The sequence below is a fragment of the Engystomops pustulosus genome, chromosome 2 (assembly GCF_040894005.1).
Source record: "Engystomops pustulosus chromosome 2, aEngPut4.maternal, whole genome shotgun sequence".
NCBI lineage: Eukaryota > Metazoa > Chordata > Amphibia > Anura > Leptodactylidae > Engystomops > Engystomops pustulosus.
The window spans coordinates 14,096,366-14,113,198 of record NC_092412.1 but is presented as its reverse complement, the minus strand read 5'-3'; the positions used below and the strand labels follow the sequence as shown (position 1 = coordinate 14,113,198).

The following is a 16,833-nucleotide window of genomic DNA, read 5'->3' as shown; positions in this document are numbered from 1 at the left end:
TGGCTAGCTGTATACTACAGGGAGCTGGTGGCTGTATACTACTAGGGGCTGGCTGGCTGTATACTACTGGGTGCTGGCAGGCTGTATACTACTGGGAGCTGGCTCACTATATACTGGGGGGGGACTGTGACCAATGCATTTCCCACTCTCAGCTTATACTGGAGTCAATAGTTTTTCCCAGTTTTTGGTGGTAAAATTAGGGGTCTCGGCTTATACTCGAGTATATACAGTATTTTTTATTTTTTTACCTTTTACCATATACTGCAATATTCCTGTTGTTCCTACCCAATGTTCCTACCATATACTGCAATACTATTGTATTACAGTTTATGTTTTTTTTTTTTTACATAGGATTCATTACAAAGTGCCAAAGGCACATTGTAGCAGATCTGCAGAAGCCATTCGGCCTCGGGTCATATAAAGACCTGAGGGTGTCATGGCAACCGATGGCCGCTCCACGATGACATCATGGGGAGCAACGATCTCAACAAAGAAAGTGACTCCAATGCACCACCGTCTTTTAAATGCTCCTGGCAGCAATCAAGAGGTTGATATTAGCAATCAGTAGTAGCACCGATCGTGGATATTAGCAGCTCTGCACCGTACAAAAAGTCTGCCACAACCGCAAGCTGGGGGGGACCTTAATGATCTTACATAGTAAAATGCCCAATTACTGTGGCCTAAGGAACATAAAATACCCCCTAATGCAACTTGGCAACATATAAACCCAGGGTTTATGTAGGTCCCCGGGCAACAGAGCCTTAGTGGGCCCCTTTTTAGAACTCTCACGTCCAGGCGCCACACTATCTCCACCTTCCCCGTAGCCATACGGTCCCCCCCCCACCCCGGTAGCTTCACTGTCCCATCCCAAATAGCCACACTACTCCCTAATAAGCCACACTGTCCCCCTCCAGTAGCCACACTGTGCCCCTCTCCCCAGTAGCCACATTGACCTCAGCCCCCCATAAGCCACACTGTCCCCCTCCAGTAGCCAAACTGTCCCCCCCCCAGTAGCCACATCCCCAGTAGCCATACTATGTCCCCCTCCGGTAGCCACACTGTCCTCACCCCCATCTCGCCCTGGGACGGATAACAAGAGAAGCCGGAAAGTGACCCTTTTTACCAGTTTCTTAAAGTTACACTGGTACAATTTATCTGGAGCCTAAATTTTTTTTCGCCACCTCTGTGGGCCCCTCTAGGACTCTAGGACATATAAACCCAGGGTTTAAGTAGGTCCCCGGGCAAAAGAGCCTTAGTGGGCCCCTTTTTAGCAATCTCACGTCCAGGCACCACACTGTCCCCCTACCCCAATAGCCACACTATTTCCCCCCCGGTAGCCACAGTTTCCCCCCCAGTAGCTACACTGTCCCCTCCCAAATAGCGACACTACTCTCCAATAAGCCACACCGTCCCCCTCCAGTAGCCACATCCCCAGTAGCCATACTGTGTCCCCCTCCGGTAGCCACACTGTCTTCACCCCCATCTCACCCTTGGACAGAAAACAAGAAAAGCCAGAAAGTGATCCTTTTTACCAGTTTCTTAAAGTTACACTGGTACAATTTATCTTTAGCCTAAATTTTTTTTCGCCACCTCTGTGGGCCCCTCTAGGACTCTAGGGCCCCGGCACTTCTCTGAGTAAGCCAGGTGTTTTGGCGACGTGCCTGTACAAAACCCTCTTTAATTTTATCCTCCATTTACATTTGGTTCTCCACTTTTATTTATCTCCCCAAACAAATACATAATACCATCTGCACTCCTACCCCACCTATCCTCACATGGTGTGGCCCCTGTTATTTATACACCTTATATTGTGGCCTCTGTCCTCTATCCTCCATCATACTGTGGCCTCTTGTCCTACAGCATCCTCCTTCTATAATACTGCCCCCTATGTACAAGAATATAACTACTTCAATACTGCCCCCTATGTACAAGAATATAACTACTATAATACTGCCCCCTATGTACAAGAATATAACTACTATAATACTGCCCCCTATGTACAGGAATATAACTACTATAATACTGCCCCCTATGTACAAGAATATAACTACTATAATACTGCCCCTATGTACAAGAATATAACTACTATAATACTGCCCCCTATGTACAAGAATATAACTACTATAATACTGCCCCCTATGTACAAGAATATAACTACTATAATACTGCCTCCTATGTACAGGAATATAACTACTATAATATAATGAAACAAAAAAACAACGGAGGGACTCCAGCAAGGTGAAAATTCCAGGTAGCTTAAAATTTGTCAAAAAAGAATTTATTGAATCCAGGTTAAAAAAGCACTTGCAAGTGCAAGAGGGACGAACATGGATACACTGGGGGAAGACACAACAAAGAAAGAGCTTGCGGTAACGCGTTTCAGACTAACGCAACCTAGTCCTTACTCATACCTGATATGAGTAAGGACTAGGTTGCGTTAGTCCGAAACGCGTTACCGCAAGCTCTTTCTTTGTTGTGTCTTCCCCCAGTGTATCCATGTTCGTCCCTCTTGCACTTGCAAGTGCTTTTTTAACCTGGATTCAATAAATTCTTTTTTGACAAATTTTAAGCTACCTGGAATTTTCACCTTGCTGGAGTCCCTCCGTTGTTTTTTTGTTTCATTATCTTAGCCCTTGTGGCGGGACCACTACCGGATTGGACCCTTTGGACTCCGTGCACACTGTCGTTCTGAGGCTAAATAGGACGTCTTTGGGGTGAGCTGTTTTCAACTTTTTCTATTGTTATAACTATTGTTATAACTATTGTTACTACTATAATACTGCCCCCTATGTACAGGAATATAACTACTATAATACTGCCCCCCTATGTACAAGAATATAACTGCTATAATACTGCCTCCTATGTACAGGAATATAACTACTATAATACTGCCCCCTATGTACAAGAATATAACCACTATAATACTGCCCCTATGTACAAGAATATAACTACTATAATACTGCCCCCTTGCTGGGAGGTTGTGTGAGAGTAGAGCTCCTGAAGTCGCCTGATGCCTGGAGCGAGCCCTGGTTGGGGAGATTCCCCAAGCGAGGCCCAGGCTTCCAGGCCTACACCGGGAGAAACCTCCCAAACAATTTCTACAAGGAATGGAAATCCCACCGTCACAAGTGAGCAAGAAAGCCACCAGAATGTGGTTATTGTGAAGAAGAAAGAACAACAGAAAGTGGTTGTTGTAAGGAATGAACAAGAGATGGAAGTTACTGCAGCAATGATGGAAGTGAGTCCCAGGCCCGGCCAGCATGGAGCAGCACAGGTGGTGAGTGCAGGACGAGCAGCAGGTGCACAGCCCCCCTCTCCGGCACCCAGACAGAGAAGAACATCGCTGGAGAGACAGACTCTGCAAGAAAACTTACTGCAGAAGGATGTGGTGTCCAGCATGGCCTGTCCAGGCCGCACTAGATCTACAGCTAAGCCGTAGAGTGTCCCTGCACAGTGTGAACAGGCCTCAAGCTCTGCCAATACAAGCAGAAAGACTGGAGCATCAAAGGAGGCGGGTGCTTCAAAACCACCTGGAGCAGCACCCCGACCAGCACAGCAGGAGAAGGAGACAGTGCGAGCGCCTGAGCTGAGGCTAGCAGAGGAGATCCCAGGTAAGGAGGATGGGGGAGCTTAGCCACCATAAGCAAATGCTGCGGATGCAGATAAACTTTGTATAACCTGAAAACTGCACATCCAGAGAGTAAGGCCCCTTTCACACTTGCATTTTTCATGTGCGTTTTCTGCGCATGCTTTTGACGCGCATAACTTGCATTGCACTGTGACCCATTGTAATCAATGGGTCTTTTCAGACTTGCATTTTTTTTAACGCGCTTTGAAGTCTCGGCATGCTCTACTTTTGCAAGTCACGCGCGTGAAAAACGCACCATACAAGTCTATGGAGATGCATCAAAAATGCATTGCACTCTGAGACACATGTAAGTAATGCAAGTGCAATGCGTTTTTCACGCAGCAATTTCAATAGAAAAGATAGAGCTCAGTCCTGAGTCCTTTCAAGCGCGTGAAAGACGCTTTGAAATTGCATTGAAAATGCGCATGAAAAACTGAGACACTGAAAACCGATTGAACTCTGATGCAAAATGTCAGTTTTTCACTGACCAAACCTTGATCGCACCTTGATCAGACTCTGACGTGATCTGCAACGCGAGTGTGGGTGGGGCCTCACAGACTGTATGATACCAAGCTGCACTCACTGAGCACAGAGCTGGCACAGGTGGTGAGGGACATGGACTGTGTTCTGGAGAAGATGGGACCCCTAGCCGAGTCCTATCGGAATAGGGAGCGCTTCTTACAGCAGAAGCTGAGCTGTGACCCTAAACCCAAGATCCCAGATGCGCCCCGTGTTACAACACCTGTACTGAAACCCGCTAGTTTCTCTTTCCGGAAGGGACAGTCGCAGACCTCAGCAGCAGTCACTGAGAAGGAGCATGAAGCTGTGGTACAACAAGTCCCAGCAGTGACTGTGCAGCAGCAGAACAGTGTATTTTCTTCTGTGTGTCAGGCTGATGCATTGTCCCAGGAGAACTGTGCTGCTGTGACTGAGACTGGGGACATCTAATAATCCATCCATCTAATAATAGCATAGAGATGGATGGGGGGCAGGGGGTTGTACATGATGATGTATGTGATTTCCCCCCTCTAACATCAAGCCCCCCAAATAAGTCAGGTCCCGATAGATCAGACCCTCCCCCTAACACCCAGAGTGAACCCCGTCAAGAGCTTCCCAGAAACTCCTGGAGCCTTGGTGCTCCCTCCCTTACCTCCAGTGCAAAATACTCCGGGCAGGCGTTTAAGAGGAGGAATGTGGTGCGCTTTAAGAACAGAGGCGCAAAGGAAGATCTCCCAGGTAGGAGGTTTGTCGTGCAGGATCTCCTGTGCAGCCCAGATGGGGTTCATGCCAGATGACATCCTGGCGGTCATCAACCTTCCAGACAGACAGGGCTATGATGTCAGCTTTAAGCTCATGTCTAGTCTGGACAGATAACTTTGCCCACTTCAGGGACAAGGATGGTTGGAGTAAATTTACATTTGTCCCCATTTCCAAGCCAGGGACCGTGATGGTAAATATCATCTTCTGGAACGAGTCTGTTCCCGCTCAGGATATTCTGGTGTAGCTCTGGCGCCATTGTGATCTGGTGTCTGACCTCACTAAGAATAGAGACGCCGACGGTATCTGGACTGGTGGGTGGAAGGTTCTGGTGAACATAACATCACCCTACACCATCCCAACAGCTTCTTCACAGGCAGAGAGAAGGGCGTCTGTTTCTATCCCGGGCAACCAAGAAAGTGTTTTAGATGCGGTAAGATCGGGCACGTTGCTAAAAAATGTACGTTGATAAAATGCAACCTGTGCGGGGAGGTCGGCCATCTCCGCGCCAACTGCGAAACAGTCAAATGTAACCTGTGCGGTGAGATGGGCCACCCACACAAAGATTGCCCGGAGGCCTGGCACAACATCACCAGGGACTTCTCTGATGATGAGATGGTACTGGAGGCAGACGCCTTAGAGGAGGAGGCCTTGATATCAAGTCAAATACTAACTAGGCAGGAGGTACGGCAGGAGTCAGGTGATACTGCGCCAGAACCTCAGAGAGCAGCCCGTATTCCGGAGAATATGGAGGTTGTCACTCAGGACCAGCCTCAAGCAGCAGCTTCTATTACATCTCCTGAATATGAGGAGGCCAAAAAGAACAAAAGAAAGAAAAAAGACAAATCCTCCCGTAAACCTGAGAAAGAGTATGTTGCAGGGTCTAAGACCATAAAAAAAGGCAGTGGTGATGCCGGGGTCATGGTCCTTTCAAATAGATATGATGTCTTATCAGAGTCAGATGGGGACTTTGAGCGTCAGTTAGAACGCATTGATGATGAGTGTGACGGAGACACAGAAGATCCTCCAACAAAAAAGAAGCCCCCTGCTTCTGATGCTGGAGACCCCCTCTCAGGCATGGAGACTGGTGGTAGGCAGCGGGAATCTGACTCAGATACATAATGATGGGAGTCACTGCTCTGTTTTTCTGTTTCCTTATGATGGCTGGATTCTCTCTAAGAGTTGCTTCTAGCAATGTTAACAGTATTAAAGTAAGAAGGACTAGACACGCTGTGTATGACCACCTGAGATATCTGGACGCTGATGTCATCTTCCTGCAGGAGACCCGTTTGACCACCTTAGGGCATCTCCGTGAGGCTGAGCGTGAGTGGTGGTCTGGTCCTTCTTACTGGTCACTGGCTGTGGAGCCGTACGCCGGGGTCGCTATACTGTTTAACACCACAGACGTGAGGGTGCACAGGCTGACGGAGGTCGCTATGGGGAGGTGCCTGGTGCTGGAGCCGGCGGCTCCGGCTGATCAACATCTATGGCCCACAGACAGTGACAGAGAGAATCCAGCTGTTTAATGAGGTAAAGCAATATTTATTTACCTCAATCCCTGTAATAATGGCGGGTGACTTTAATGTTACTTTGACATCAGGTGACAGGTCCTCGGGCAGAGCACTGGTCAGAGCCTCAAAAGTCCTACATAATATCGTATCACAGGCCTATCTATGTGATGTATTCACCCTCGGTGGTAGGAAACCTAAATATACCTACACATGTGCTGACAGGAACAGTAAGATTGACATGGCGTTTGTCAGTCCCTCAGGGAATGCTAGTGGGATGAGCGAGAGAGTCGTCCCATATTCTGACCATCTGGCTTTATTGTTTTGCATGGGAGCTACTAACCGCTCGGATATTGGTCGGGGTCTATGGAGGCTCATTTCTAGCATCCTGGATGATATCTGTGTCCAGAACTGTGTCCACTCTCTTTTTCAGGACCAACTCCAGAGAGTAGACTTCTATGACAACATATCTGACTGGTGGGAGAACGTCAAGTAGGAGATCAGGTCCCTCTTAAAGAGACTGTCAGTGAAGTAGGGTAAGAGTAAGTACAGCCAGTATCTCAAGCTGCGGAAAGAATTGGAGTCACTGTATTCGGCGGGTGGGGATGACAAACAAAAGATTGACCGACTGAAATCTGAGATAAAGCAGTATCTGTACAGCCGCTACACGTCTCTTGTGGTAGAACAGGATTACGGGACTCTGGGGGTTCCCAATCCATATGAAAATTGCCGGGATTGTGTGGCAAAAAAATCAATCGCAGGTCTCACTGACTCCCAGGGTGTTTTGTAGGAATCTCGGGAGGGTATCCTGGGGGTGCTGAGATCCTACTATGCTGATTTATTTCAGAAGAAGGTTTTGGATAAAGAGAAAATGGCTCAATTCTTGGAGGCAACTCCAGGCCCTGACACTAAAGATTTGGACTTTTCTCCTTTGACAGCAGGAATAACAGAGGAGGAGGTTAAAGAGGTCATTGATAAGTTACATCTGAAGAAGGCACCAGGTCCTGATGGTATTACAGCTGAATTCTATAAGAAGTTCAGAGACCTCTAGGCCCCGATCCTTGTGGATGTGTTTACTAATTGTCTAGAAAATCACCTGATGCCTCCATCCATGAGAGTGTCCTCCCTTATTCTGCTGTCCAAAGGTAAAGAGCCTAGTGACATCAAGAACTGGAGGCTGATCGCCCTCTTGAATGTCGACAGGAAGATTTTGGCAAAAATTCTATTTTCTAGATTAGTCTGTTTGTCCCCGGCACTGTTATCAGGCTCTCAGTACGGCACAGTAAAAGGGCGGAACATCTCTGGAGCAGTTATCTCCAAGAGAGAGATGTTTGAGAGATGTAAAGCTCTGAGGTGTGGGAGATATGTTGTAGGTCTGCACCAGGCTAAAGTTTTTGACAGCGTTGATCACGATTATCTATGGGCAACTTTGTCAAAGTACGGTATTCCAGGACAATTTATAGATTGGCTGAGAACTTTGTATAGAGAGGCTAAGAGCTTTCCTCTGATTAGTGGTTGGCAGGGGGACACTTTTGAAGTCGAGGCAGGGGTGCCCTGCCCCCTGAGTCCACTGCTGTTTGCCATAAACTTGTTTCTGCAATCACTGCAGCGGTGTGATTTTCAGGGGGTGCCGGTCCCCCATTGCTTGCCTTTGAAGGTAGTCGCCTACGCGGATGATGTGACTGTGGTGATATCTGAGCCTCATGAGGTGGAGATGTTATCTGCAGCCATCAGAAGTTACTCAGAGGCCTCCGGGTCTCTAGTCAAGCTTTCTGGAAAGCTTTCTCAGTTCGCAAAGGCCTCCACCCATATTAAAATCCTTGGGGTTAAATTTGGGAGGGAAGATAATTCCATACTAAATTGGGAGGATAAGTTGGAAACCGGAAATGTAAAGGTTCATCGATGGAAGAACTGGAGGCTGACCTATAGAGAAAGGGTTACTCTGCTGAAGACTTACCTGGTCCCTGTCTTCCTCTACGTCTCTGTCGTATTTACTTTGCCAGAATCTTTCTCCGCTAGCCTGTTCTTCCAGCTTTTATGGGGGAACCGGTTGAATCCGGTTAAAAGAGGGATCACCTACCTACAGAGGAGAGAGGGTGGACTGGATATGTTAAATCCAAGGGTCTTTTTTGACTCCATGTTTCTGAAAGTTAATTTTGGTTGCCTGGACTCAAATAATGGTCTCCTGTGGGTAAGTAGTGTCAGGGACTGGATATTGCCTTTTGCAGAGTCTTGGGTGCAAGGCGGCAGTCTCAAGAGGGGTCGATGGACTCCTGGCTTCCTCCCACCGTATCTGGAGTATGGTCTCAGGTGTTTGAAAAAGTGGAGAATAAATAAGACCTATCTGGAGAGTAGGACCAGGAAGGACCGTTATATGAGTCAGTGCATCAGTGACCCCATCCCCTCACATCTCGTGCAGTCTCTCTCCCCAGCAGTCACTTCTCACCTCGCTAAAATATTCAACCTCTCTCTCACTTCTGGTGTCTTTCCCTCATTTTTCAAGCATGCGGTTGTTACCCCATTACTAAAGAAGCCTTCTCTGGACCCATCCAATGCTGCTAACTACAGACCAGTCTCTAACCTTCCTTTCATCTCCAAACTCCTGGAACGCCTGGTCTTTACTCGTTTTCTCTCAGCTAACTCCCTCCTTGACCCCCTACAATCTGGTTTCCGCTCTATGTATTCTACTGAAACTGCTCTTTCTAAAGTCTCCAATGATCTCCTCACTGCAAAATCCAAAGGTGACTATTCTCTCCTCATTCTCCTGGATCTATCTGCAGCGTTCGATACTGTGGACCACCAGCTCCTCCTTAGGATGCTTCACTCCATTGGCCTGAAGGACACCGCACTCTCTTGGTTTTCCTCCTATCTCTCTGACCGCACCTTCAGTGTCTCCTTTTCTGGATCTCTCTCTTCTTCTGTTCCTCTCTCTGTCGGGGTTCCTCAGGGCTCAGTCCTAGGTCCTCTTCTCTTCTCCCTCTATACTGCCCCCATTGGACAAACCATCAGCAGATTTGGTTTTCAATATCATCTTTATGCTGATGACACCCAGCTGTATACCTCAGCACGTACCATCAGCCCTGCCTTAATCCAGAACACTAGTGATTGTCTCTCTGCTGTCTCTAACATCATGTCCTCTCTCTTCCTGAAACTTAATCTTTCTAAGACTGAACTTCTTATCTTTCCACCATCCTAGCCTATCCTAACCTCTCCATATCAGTCTGTGGGGTCACCATAACCCCAAGGCAGCAGGCCCGCTGTCTTGGGGTTGTGCTGGACTCCGACCTCTCCTTTGAGCCACACATTCAATCTCTTGCTCGCTCTTACCGGATGCATCTCAGAAACATCTCTAGAATCCGACCGTTTCTCACATTTGAAACCTGTAAAATGCTAACTGTTGCTCTGATTCACTCTCGTCTAAACTATTGTAACTCTCTACTAACCGGTCTTCCACTCACCAAGCTCTCTCCTCTCCAGTCGATTCTTAATGCAGCAGCCAGGCTCGTCTTTCAGTCTAAACGCTACACGGATGCCTCCAGTTCATGCCAGTCGCTGCACTGGCTGCCAGTCTCCTTTCGAATACAGTTTAAAATAATAACCCTCATCCACAAAGCTCTGTATAATGCTGCACCCCCCTACCTCTCCTCTCTTATCTCAGTCTATCGCCCAACTTGTGCTCTGAGATCCGCCAGTGATCTTAGATTAACCTCTACCCTAGTGCGGACCTCCCACTCGCGTCTCCAAGACTTCTCTAGAGCTGCACCCATTCTATGGAATGCTCTGCCCCGGACTATCAGACTAATACCTAACCTCCAAAGTTTCAAACGTGCTCTTAAAACCCATCTCTTTAGGCAGGTCTATAACACTCATTAACTGCATGAAGTTTTAACTCTTCCACCAACCCGTCCTGTGTCCTCCTCCCATCTGTTATCCAGCAACCAACAGGCACCAGACTTCTCTGCAGTCCCATTCACCCTGGACCTTGTATACAAGATGACGGCTGATGACTGGGTCAAGCGACAGCAATCCCATTTATTATATTTTGTTCTATTCCCTTATTCCCTATATAAGCTTTTCACCTCTTGTGTCACCCCACTCCTCCTCGTAAACTGTAAGCTCTTGCGAGCAGGGACCCCACTCCTCTTGTTCCATATGAATGTTTGTGCTCTGTCATGTTTTATTATATTTGTATTTGTCCCCTATGATTTGTAAAGCGCTACGTAATATGATGGCGCTATATAACTAAAGATTATTATTATTATTATTTTTATGAGTGTCTGTAGGACTTTTTATACTTTACTGCCAGCTCTGAGGGAGTGCACGACGGCCACCCTGCAGGAGAGTCTGAAGCTCCTCAATAGTCCTAGGCTCCCTGCAAAACTATTCGACATCGCCTGGTTATCACTTCACGGGAAGCTTTTTGTTAGGGGCAATTTAAAGTTTTAAAGTGTTTCAGATCGTATGTGCCCCTTGGGATGTCAGCAGGAGGACATGATGCAGCACTTCATTACCGAATGCCAGGGAGGGAGGCAGATATGGCAGGAGGTGTCCCGCAGGCTTAGGATACCAAGACTGCAGTCTCTGTCCTACACAGACATAATCTATGGGGTGACACCACAAGTAGCCGGCATCGACAGGGGGACCATGTACCTGATCATCACGGTAACTAAGTACTACCACTGGCACACCAGGACCAGAGTGTCCGTCCATAATGAGTCCTTCCAGCCCATGACCGCAGTCACACACATACTGTCAGAGCTGAGGTGGATCCGATCATTAGAGTTCAGGAAAAAGAGTAATAATGTTCAGTTATGGAGGAACATATATCTACAGTGATGGATTATATGTCATGGAATTCTGTTTATTTCTTTTTTCCCTTATTACCAGTGATGGACTTTTTAATTTGAAGTTACTCTAAATTTATTATCTTGCTGATGTGTTTGATCTCTGTTAAATAATTGTATTATTTTTCAATCTGTACAAGAATATAACTACCATAATACTGCCCCTATGTACAAGAATATAACTACTATAATACTGCCCCCTATGTACAAGAATATAACTACTATAATACTGCCCCTATGTACAAGAATATAACTACTTTAATACTGCCCCCTATGTACAAGAATATAACTACTATAATACTGTCCCCTATGTACAAGAATATAACTACTATAATACTGCCCCTATGTACAGGAATATAACTACTATAATACTGCCCCCTATGTACAAGAATATAACTACTATAATACTGCCCCTATGTACAAGAATATAACTACTATAATACTGCCCCCTGTGTACAGGAAGAGGCCACGTTGTTTGTCAGTTGCCAGGACTGCGGGATGAATAAAATCATTCCACTGCTTCATGTCCTGGAACAGATGCTGCAAAATCTGTCTGGTCAGGGCAATGGAGAAGTGGAGACTATATTTCATGGCCACATGAGTCCGGTGGGCACTGAACTGGAGGAGGAGGACATTGGAACACAAGAGAGTCTGGTGAAATCAGTGGTTTTTCAACTCAGGTGACAGGAGAGGAGGAGCAGGAGCTTCCGGAGGAGGTAGAAGATGAAGCAGATGACCCAGAAGAATGGTCGAGTATACAGTGTAGATGGAGGCCGGGAGTCCCTCAGAGTCACTTGCGCAGATGGCCCGCAGCATGCTGCTTTGCCTAACTAGTGACAGCCAAATAGTCAACATCCGGCATAGGGATGACTTTTGGCTCTCCACCCTCTTGGACTCTCGCTACCAGACAAAAATGGGTGACTTTTTTCCAGCTGCTGAGAGGGAGGAACAACTGGCATACAATATAGAAATACTGTGCACACAGTTGGTTGCTGCCTATGTGCGCCATTGTCCATCCTCTGTCAGGTCTGACCGGGGGATTCCTGGCAGTCATCGCTCAGGTACTACTGCCACGGCTGCTGTGGGGAGATGCGGGGTTAGGAGCAGTAGCAGCTCCATCAGCAGCAGCTTAAGTCTGGATTCCTTAATGAGCAGCTTCCTTCACCCGCCTAGTGAGGAGGGTAGCCGCCACCAGCAGCAGCAGCAGGACATGGAACAGATCCTGCACCAGCAAGTGGGGGCCTACTTGGACAGCACTTTATCACCTCAGGTAGAGGATCCCATGGACTACTGGGCAGCCAAACTTGATGCGTGGCCGCAACTTGCGGAGTTTGCAGTAGAGAAGCTGTCCTGCCCGGCCAGTAGTGTGGCATCAGAGCGCGTGTTCAGTGCGGCGGGCCCATCGTTACCCCAAGGAGAACCTGCTTGTCCACCCATAATGTGGAGAGACTGACCTTTGTCAAGATGAATCAGGCTTGGCTCGGCCAGGATTTCAACTCGCCAATGCCTTATGCATAAGATTAGATCAGCCATGATCCATGTTGCTGCCTTTATGTTGCTGCCACCTGTGGGCTCCTGCTGCTGCTGCCACCTCCACACTCTTATCATTGTGCCACTTTGTGGCCTGCTGCTGCCGCCGCCATCTGCACGCTCTGTCATTGTGTCACTCCATGGCCTACCATGTTTCCTCCATAATTTGTCATTGTGCCACTCTGCGGCCTACTCATGCCGCTGCCAACTGACCGCTGTCTCCCTGGAACACCCTGTGATTTTAATAATGCTGTTTTTACCCTCCACCACTCTATGACGTTACCACTATGTTTAGTTTCCCCCTTCTTTTCATCTGTCAGAAAGAATGAAAAGCCTCAGGATTGGTAGCCAAAAGCAGGAGTGGATACAGAACACAGAGGACATGCAAGTATCCCATTTACGGGTCATCTCTGTTTTGGATCCACTCTTTAGCAATACTGATGATGGATTATTGACCAATTGAAAGAGGACGAATGAAAAGAAGGGCAAAATGATCAGTGACGTCAATGCAGAATCACTGCCGACATCCTCTGCACTCTGGGGGTTTTCTACATGTATCCGCGTATAACAGAACAGGTTCTGTCGGAATCTATGAATTCATCTGATGTCAGTGTAAAAAGAGTGCACTCTGAGGTTATAGTGGGATCTTGGCCCTCAGCTCTGTCCTTTCGAGCTGGCACAGACGTTACCTTGTCAGGCTGCGTAAGTGCACATGGCAGTGAAGAGTGAAGCGATTCTAAGAGCGGCGGCTGTCATGTGCGTGTCATACTAAAACACAGCATTGTTTGAAGACCAAACCTCACTCCCTATGCATATTTGAGCATGGCACAACGTTCTACAACACCCTACAGGCTCTCTGCAGCCAGGAATTACCTGGTTTTTAACATGATTTGGCATAATTCGATTTGGGTTAAAAAAATTTGGCGAATCGGGACCAGCCGAATTTTAACAAATTCGCCCATCTCTAAAAATCACTTCTATTTGACCGGTCTTCTATCTCCTGGTTCTGGTCAGATTCCTGGGATGTTATCACCAGGCACCCAACATTATTTATTCATGAAATGTTTTTGGTTGAGTTTGTGTTCATAGGATATTTCTTAGAAGAACTAGGGGGAGTCTTTGGTTTGTGTCGTCATTAGGTTCCTCAGCCGCCTCCGACGCTGACCATTAACTCCACCTTGATAGTTACCAGGTGAAAGCCAGGGGCACATGGTCTTTCCTCAAGCTTCAGTGATGTGAAACCATTGATCCCTGACCCTTGTGTGGTCTTCTGGGTCAGATCATTAGAGAAGCTTTATGAAGGGAATGGGCCTTGTGATAGGAGCTTCACTTTTTGAGGGGCAAACTGAACTCTGAGAGAGAGCATGATCTCTGGCTGTAAAAAAATATTTAGAAGATCTTTCCAAAATGAAAATGAAATTCAGAAGTAATAAAAAAAAGTTACAGTGTCAATAAAACACAGGAACAATATCTCATTTATTTAAGTCTAACACAAGCTAAACTATTGACAAGTTATTTATTTCATACAGGGAATCACAAAATTTGAACACAATTTTAATTGAAAAAAATTAAATGCCTATTTTTTTGTTTTCCCAGTCTCCAGAATATACAAAAATCAGGTGACATAAAAAGTCCTATGCAATCTTTAACCCCTGAGCTCCCGTCACCGCTGGTAAGACTTTGCTGCATATTGCAGCTCACACTCACAATGCATGCTGCCCGGATCGCACGGCCCGAACGCTGCAAACCGGAACGGAACTTAGTATGTTTGGGTAACACCCGTGATTGGTGCTAGCAAAGCTGCCGGGGGCTTCGAAAAGATAACGTCGCCCATCCTTCATCGGGGAGCGATCGGTTGCCATGACAGGCTGTCTCATTTTATCCCATTCATTGCAATGTGTGATTTTCATTCATTCTAATGAATGAGATGGAAAATCCCCATATACTGCTGTACTTTAGTATGGCAGCATATCGTACAATTGATTAGACAACCTAGAGTTAAAGTACCCTAGCGGGTCTAAAAATTTTAAAAATTTAAAAAAAGTTAAAAAAAAATAAAATTATGATAAAAAAACTAAAAATTCACCCCCCCCCTTTCCCTAGAACTAATATAAATCTAAATAAACAGGTAAAATCAAAAACACATTAGGTATCACCACGTCCAAAAATGCCTGATCTATCAAAATAGACTAATATACTAACATTTTTTCAATGCGTTTAACCCGGTAATGGAAAATTGCGCTTAAAGTAAAAAATTACACTTTTTTTGCCATTTTGAAGAACATAAAAAAATGCAATAAAAATTGATCAAAAGGTCGCACTGTCCTAAAAATGGTAGCACTGAAAACGTCATCAAGTCACACAAAATGACACCACCCACAGCACCGTACACTAAAGTATGAAAAAGTTATTAGCACAAGAAGATGGCAAAATCCCCCCCAAAATTTTTTGTACATGTGGTTTTAATTTTTGTAAATGTATCAAAACATTATAAAACCTATACAAATTGGGTATGTACGTGATCGCGCCCACCCAAAGAATCAAGCCGACATGTCATTTGAAATTTTTTTCCGGCTTCCGAGTACATGGCCTGGAATATTAAATTATTTGATCGACTCCGCTTCACTTCTACCGAGACACCAAGGGATGAGCTGCTGAAAATGACATTTGTCCTGAGTTAATATACAATAGGACAATTGTATGGGACAGATCTTCAGGAAAATTGTTCATGATGATTGTCTCAAGCAGCTGCCCACATCTCTCAGCAGAAGTCGTTTTATGGATGAAAGTCCAACAATCAAGCTGCAAACTGGCGACATTAATTACACAATAAACATTAACATCTCTTCTCCACCGTGTGTTTTCTCTTGTGTTCATCAAGACTTGATTTAGAACTTAAACCTTTTCCACATTCAGTACATGAAAATGGCTTCTCCCCTGTGTGACCTCTCTGATGTTTAACAAAACTAGATCTATCACTAAAACGTTTTGGACATTCAGTACATGAAAATGGTTTCTCCCCTGTGTGAGTTCTCTGATGTGTAACAAGATGTGATTTCTGAGTAAAACATTTTCCACATTCAGTACATGGAAATGGCTTCTCTCCTGTGTGAGTTCTCTGATGCTGAACAAGATTGGATTTATTAAGAAAACATTTTCCACATTCAGTACATGAAAATGGGTTCTCCTCTGTGTGAGTTCTCTGATGTTTAACAAGACTTGATTTATCATTAAAACATTTTCCACATTCCGTACATGAAAATGGCTTCTCCCCTGTGTGAGTTCGTAGGTGTTCATCAAGACCTGGTTTCTGCATAAAACATTTTCCACGTTCAGTACAGGAAAATGGCTTCTCCCCTTTGTGAAATCTTTGATGCTCAACAAGACCTGATTTGTACATAAAACATTTTCCACATTCATTGCATGAAAATGGCTTCTCCCCTGTGTGAGTTCTCTGATGTATATAAAGCTTTCCTTTTTCCCTAAAACATTTTCCACATTCAGGACATGAAAATGGTTTCTCCCCTGTGTGAATTCTCTGATGTCTTAAAAGATCTTTTTTTGCGCCAAAACATTTGCCACATTCTGTACATGAAAATGAATTTTCCCCCGAGTGAATTCTCTTATGTCTAAAAAGATCTCCTTTTTGACTAAAACATTTTCCACATTCAGTACATGAAAATGGCTTCACACCCGTGTGAATTCTCTGGTGTTGAATTAGACCTTCTTTCTTACTAAAACATTTTTTACATTCAGTACATGAAAATGGCTTCTCTCCTGTGTGAGTTCTCTGATGTGTAACAAGAGCTGATTTCCGTGCAAAACACTTTCCACATTCAGTACATGAAAATGGCTTCTCCCCTGTGTGAGTTCTCTGATGTCTAGAAAGCTTTCCTTTTTCGACAAAACATTTTCCACATTCAGAACATGAAAATGGCTTCTCCCCTGTGTGAGTTTTTAGGTGTAGAGTAAGACTTTCTTTCTTACCAAAACGTTTTCCACATTCAGTACATGAAAATGGCTTCTCTTCTGTGTGAGTTCTCTTATGTATAGAAAGAACTGATTT

At 45.5% G+C, this 16,833-nt stretch overlaps 2 protein-coding genes across 2 annotated transcripts in view; one reads left to right on the top strand and one right to left on the bottom strand.

Moving 5' to 3' along the window:
- The window catches only part of LOC140119963 (uncharacterized), a 1,020,783-nt gene that overhangs the window by 215,613 nt on the left and 788,337 nt on the right, over window positions 1-16,833 (top strand). The window lies entirely within an intron of this gene.
- LOC140119780 (uncharacterized) overlaps window positions 14,255-16,833 on the bottom strand; it is a 272,257-nt gene continuing 269,678 nt past the window's right edge. The window contains exon 10 of the mRNA XM_072139134.1: window positions 14,255-16,741. Within this exon, the coding sequence (XP_071995235.1) occupies window positions 15,604-16,741 (1,138 nt within the window). The 3' untranslated portion in view covers window positions 14,255-15,603. The remainder of the gene's footprint in view (window positions 16,742-16,833) is intronic.